Below are 6,392 nucleotides of genomic sequence, written 5' to 3' on the forward strand. Positions count from 1 at the left end.
TCTTACAGAAATTGTGCAGGACAGTTAAGAGAACTCAGCACGTTCACCAAGCATCCCATTATTTGGCTTGGAAGCGTCACTAGAAGTATGAGAGATTGTTGTTGCCCCGTGATGTGATATGTGTGTGTGTGTGTGTGTGTGTGTGTGTGTTTGGGTTAAGTGACTCCTGCTGGCCTGGATATGGTTGAAATGAACCAGCACATCCTATCCCCCACTCCCCAAACAGTGAGATTTCTGCCTTGTCTGAAACGGTTTGTGAGACCACCCAGTAGAGGGCGCGCTCGCCCCAGTTTGGGGCGGAACCGGCCCTCCGGGCCCTGAGCCCGCTATGGGTCTAGCAGGCTGGCTTTCAGTGCTAAGGAAAACCCAGATTGACTCAGAGGTCTAAGAGGCACCAGCCTAATGCAGAGTGACTTCAGGGACACAGGGAGGTACAAAGGCGCGCATAGTCTGTCTTCCCAGACAATTGAGACTGTCTGAGGTTTATCCATTTAAAATGCAAATATAATCCAGGATTCCACTTCAGGCCTTCCTGTCCTTGAGATGGAGGGAGCTGAGAGGGTTTTGACAAACTAGAAGGTGAGGGTGAGTGAGTGCTGGGGTGGGCGGAGAGGCATTCTGGGCATAAAACAATGAGATTGGGGCCTTGAAAGCATCACAATCCTCCTCTGTTCCAGAGAAAAGAAAAGCCTTGTGTGATTCCCAGGGTGAGAGCTGAGTCTGCCTGAGTGTCTGTGTCCCTCGGGAGGGACGCCGCCTCTTGGGGGTCCGTTATTATTTGCACGTGGACAGTCTCTGATCAAGTGCTGTGGACCCTGATGATTTATTTTCTTGCCTTTGAGCATTCTGAGAGCAGGATACTGCTTTGTATTTCTAGCTCCTGTCATAAACCCTGACACAATTGTAAATGTTCAATAAAAGTTGACTAAATGAACAAATGAATGGCCACGAGTTGGGAACCATTAAGTAAATTATGGTTTATCAGCCTTATTGGAATATTATGCAGTGACTTAAAATAATGGTTATTTCAGGGACTTCCCTGGTGGTCCAGCGGTTAAGACTCCACGCTCCCAATGCAGGGGGTGGAGTTCGATCCCTGGTCAGGGAACTAGATCCCCCATGCCGCAACTAAAGAGCCCACATGCCTCAACTAAAAGATCCTGCATGCTGCAACTAAGACGGGCGCAGACAAATAAATAAATAAATATTTAAATAAATAAATAAATAAAATAATGGTTATTTGAGAATTGCTAAAAGAGTAGCTCTTACAAGAAAAAAAAAATTGTAACCATGTGAGGTGATGGCTATTAACCAAACTTACTGTGGTGATCATTTCACTATATATATAAATCAAATCATTATGTTGTACACCTTAAACTAATACAGTGTTATATGTCAATTATATCTCAATAAAACTGGAAAAAAATAAAAATAAAATAAAATATTGGTTACAAAGGCCATGTAGCAACATGGGAAATGCTTATGATATTATGTTGAGTATATAAATTGCTTTATATCTACAGAAGATTGCGCATTCATGTGAACAAAAAGGGAACAAGGAGAAATGAAGAGTTGTGGCAGGGCAGTGGACTTGTGGGTAGCTTCCTTCCTAGCTTGTGATTTAATCTCCTTCGTTGTGGGTTGTGCAATAAACATGAAAACCTTTTTTTCCTGCTCACAAGAGCGTCTCAGTTTTGTTCCTTGGTGCCAAAGTACCTTGACTCCCATCCTGTTTGCTCAGATCTCTGTCTCTTCAGAATTCATTTGTTCCGTGTGCTGGTCACAATGCCCAGGGCTGCACCCACATGCACACAGAAGTATCTAAATCCTTTGGATATTAATGATTTTATGGCAGCTGCTGTGAATAACATCAAGTTCAAACACTTAAACTGAAGTTCTCCCAAATCAGTTAACTGCTTCTCACTTAAGTTCTCCCAAATCAGTCAACTGCTTCTCAAGTGTTATCTGTAGCAAGTCCCTATATGTACCCTTTCTCAATGAGAATAATAATGGATCTGATTTTTTCAGCAGCTACTGTGTGGCTTCTACGTAAATTTAATCCTCACCACAAACCTGCAAGCAAGGAAATATTATCCCATTTCCCATTTCGTAAAGGAAGAAACAGAAATTCAGAGGGTTTCAATTACTTCCCCAAGACCATAGGCAGTTGGGTTTCATACCTCAGACTAGGCTCCCAAAGGCCGTGCATGTTTTACCCGCCATACCATGACGGATGCTTTCAAAGGGCTCACAATGCAGCAGAGGCAATAAAATAACGCACATGAATAATACAGCCTAACTATACAAGAAAACTGTCATGAATAATAGTACCGAGCACTGCATAGGTTTGGAGACAATGAGTCTATGCCTATGTGTAATGTCTCCAGAGAACCCTTCTCTAATACTGAGCTGCTGATTGTGTAACGGGAAGCTCCGTCCACCCATAAATCGCGCCCTAGCTGATGATCTGGAGCTTACCTCTCTTGGTTTTGGGTCAAAATATGTTTTGAAGGATTAGGCTTTTCACTGAAAAAGAAATCACTGTCACTCTTTTTATTTATTTATTTATTTATTTATTTATTTATTTATTTATTTATTTATTTTTGGCTGTATTGGGTCTTTGTTGCTGCGCGGGCTTTCTCTAGTTGTGGTGAGCAGGGGCTACTCTTCGTTGTGGTGCGCGGGCTTCTCATTGTGGTGGCTTCTCTTGTTGCGGAGCACGGGCTCTAGGCACAAGGGCTTCAGTAGTTGTGGCACTCGGGCTCAGTAGTTGTGGCTCACGGGCTCTAGAGCACAGGCTCAGTAGTTGTGGTGGACAGGCTTAGTTGCTCTGTGGCATGTGGGATCTTCCTGGACCAGGGCTTGAACCCGTGTCCCCTGCATTGGCAGGCAGATTCTGAACCACTGCGCCACCAGGGAAGTGCCCACTGTTACTCTTATTTCAGCTTCACTCTTTTGCATTCTGAAGCTTTATGAAAATTTATTCTATCCATTAATCTCAGGGGGTTAGGGGCCATTTCAATCCCTGGAGGAATCAGATGTTTCCCTGAGAAAGGTGTACTCAAGCAGCATGTGTCAACCAAAACTTGGAGGCTGCAACCAGAAATCAAGGGTCTACTGGTTTCTGACACTTCTCTTTAGAGTGACCATTTCACCATGGGCTTAAAATGATAGGAATGAAGGGAAAAGTGCAAATGAATACATGGAACAGGAGTAGGCAGAAGCCTGATCTGTCGTTTGTCTAAATAGGAAATGAAGCTCGTATACGTTACCTTAGGAGTCGTTTTTCCCTCTCTCCTGAATCCCATTTTCCTCTTTTCTCAAGGCTTTAGGGCCTCCAGACCCATGTCCTCCTTCCTCCAATTCAAACCTGCTCACAGGACATCTATAGATCTTAGTACAGATTTAAGATAAGGTATTCTTCCTTGATGGTCAGTGCACTTTGAAACCTTATCTCTCTTTAGGAACTCAAAGGTATTTTATCTCCTGTGAGATATTAAGAATCTGCCTTCCAATGCAGGGGATGCGGGTTTGATCCCTGGTCGGGGAACTAAGATCCCACATGCTGCAGGCCAATTAAGCCCGCATGCCGCAACTACTGAGCCACAACTAGAGAGAGGCCCGTGCACCGCAACGAAAGATCCCGCATGCCGCAACTAAGACCCGACGCAGCCAAAAATAAATAACATAAATAAAAAATTTTAATTCTAAAAAAATATTAGTTTTTAATTGGCCTTGGCCTGTTTCAGCTCCGCAACGCTGGGTAGGGACGGAGGTGACGGGACAGAAGAGGTGCGAGAGGAGGGACTGTCCCTGTGGCATAGAGGCAGGCCTGAGGTTCGGCGACGCAGCTCGGGGTGCCCCGCGCCAGGCCCGGGAGAGCGACCGCCGTGTCCGCGTCCCGCCTCCTCTCCCGCCGCTACCGGCCCCGCTCCGCCCACGGAGTCCGATGGCGGCGGCGGCGCTGAGGGACCCGCCTGAGGGCAGTGTGACTTTTGAAGATGTGGCCGTGAACTTTTCCTTGGAGGAATGCGGTCTCCTTGACGAGGCTCAGAGATGCCTGTACCATGATGTGATGCTGGAGAACTTGGCACTTACAACTTCCCTGGGTTGTTGGCATGCAGAAGAGGATGAGGAGGCACTTTCTGGGCAGAGTATCTCTGATCAAGGGAGCTCACAGATCAGAGTTGTTAAGGCAGGTCTGTCTCCCCAGAAGGCCAACCTCGATGAGATGTGTGGCCCGATCTTGAGTGACAGTTTTCACTTGGCTGAGTACCAGGCAGCACGCTGTGGGCAGAAACTACACGCGTGGGGCGTGTGAGAAACCATTCTATTTCAGAGCAAAGCTCCATCACCAAAAGCAGCACACCGGAGACAAACCATTGAGAAGTGATGTGAGGAGAGCATTGTTTGTGAACAGCTGCAAATTCTATGTATCCAGGAAGCCCTTTACCTTTGGGGATGTTGGGAAGGACTTCCTGGCAACTCAGGATTTCTTCACCAACAGGCCACATGTACCTGGGAGAAGTCAAATAGTGGATCTGAGCGTGAGGCTCCCTTTCCAAGGGGAAAAAATCATTATAAATGGGGAGACTGCCCAGAAACTTTCAGTGGCAAACACACTTGTTCAGCACCAGAGAGTCCTCACTAGAGGAAGATGTTACACGTGCAGGGCATGTGGGAAATCATTTAGCAAAAGCTCCCATCTCATTAGACATGAGAGAGTTCACACTGGAGAAAGGCCTTATGAGGGCAGTGAATGTGAGAAATCCTTTAGCCAGAGCTCTAACCTCATCACATCGGAGAGTTCACACTGAGAAAAGGCCTTACGATTTGGGGAATATGCTGAATTCTTTACCTACAGCTCCAGTCTCTTCAAACACTAGACTGTTTACACTGGATCAAGGCCTTGTTAATGCAACGAATACGATAAGGCCATTAGCCCAAGGTTTTGACTCTGGAACCACAGATTTCAGAAGGAAAAAAAACATCTTACATGTGCAGGGAATGTACAATTTCCTTTTTCAGTAGGTCAACACTTGAGATCCCTCCTCGTGGTACCATCTGAATTGAACCTCATACATCCAAACATCTGCAAACATCCCAGGTATGTGGGAGCTGCATTGTACTTTTTAACCTGCCCATGTCCCTTGCCAGATTTCTGTCACTGACAGTTTCTGTGGCCAAAGCCATTTCACCTCTCCCACCTGGCAGGTACTCACAGTGTACAGCATTCACCCACCACAGTGTGTTCAGGGAAAGAAACCTTGGTTTTTCCCATTCACAGGCGGGATTGTGAGAAGCCTGAGCACTCACTCCTTTCTCATTTCTTTGATGAGCTGACACTGACCTGACCCATTTTTGGCCCAAAGGACTCTGCTTATGACTTGCAAAAATGGACGACCTTATTCAGGGATATTGTTGGCCTCACATAACTCCTATGATAGGACTTTCTAGCCATCAAGTCACCAATTCAGGAGTCGCTTCCCTCCCATTGCTCTGGTTTGTGCAGTTATAAAGGTCTCACTGTTTAAGCCACATTAAATCTTGAGGTTCCATTCACCGTATGGGATGATTTGAAAACAGTTGGGTTCTGCTAACATAAAGGAGTGATCAGCTTTTGTTGGGAATCCCACGGCTTTGTGTGCCTTAAGGGCACAGTATGATAGCAGATATACATCTCTCCATTTTGGCCTTGTTTGCATTATTGCCCAAGGCTTCCAAGGAAAGACTACAGAGCTTTCTGGTCCTAATTTGTGGCCTGAGTGCCATATTTTCTTGGTTCAGAGGTCAGCCTGGGGAAGGAGAAATTGTGACAACCTTCCTTGCTTCTGAGAGTAACATGAAATTGTTGTCTTGTTCACAAGGGATATTGCCTTGAGCTCAGCATTAGTGAGGAAAGTATTCTCCCAGGTCCTGCGGTAGAGCCATGTGCCCTTATGTGCAGAATTCTGTAGTGAAGCATCACTGGTTGTAAGATTATAGGGGGAATGATAATTGTTACAGAAAACATTGGATTAATAGTGGGAGGAGGACACTATTACAAGCTGGCTGGAATGTGCCTCATTTAAAGGGGCACCACAATGACAATGTTCCAGTCATTGTGGCTGTGAAGGATGAGAATGTACAGAAATTCTCAGATCTCCTGAATTGTGAAGCTTGTAGAGCAGAGGGCATTACAAGAGAAAATAATCGGAAGGTTTGGTGGATTTCTGTAGCCTCTGTGGGCTATCCTCCTCAAGGCCATTTCTGTGCAGACAGAAAAATGAGAATAGGGAGAAGGGATATCTTTTCATCGAGTCACGGACTTTGTGACCCAGACAATATTCCTGTTGAATCAGGTGGGAACAGTCTTCATTGCTTACTTATATTTTTGACCACTGAGGCAAGGT

At 45.6% G+C, this 6,392-nt stretch overlaps 1 protein-coding gene across 1 annotated transcript; it reads left to right on the top strand.

The window, feature by feature from the left end:
* Positions 1-3,949: 3,949 nt before the first annotated feature.
* On the top strand, positions 3,950-4,321 carry LOC132371267 (zinc finger protein 552-like). The gene has a single exon (XM_059932531.1). The coding sequence runs from the start codon at positions 3,950-3,952 to the stop codon at positions 4,319-4,321; it is 372 nt and encodes a 123-aa protein (XP_059788514.1).
* Positions 4,322-6,392: the final 2,071 nt, after the last annotated feature.

The sequence above is a fragment of the Balaenoptera ricei genome, chromosome 1 (genome assembly GCF_028023285.1).
Source record: "Balaenoptera ricei isolate mBalRic1 chromosome 1, mBalRic1.hap2, whole genome shotgun sequence".
Taxonomy (NCBI): Eukaryota; Metazoa; Chordata; class Mammalia; order Artiodactyla; family Balaenopteridae; genus Balaenoptera; species Balaenoptera ricei.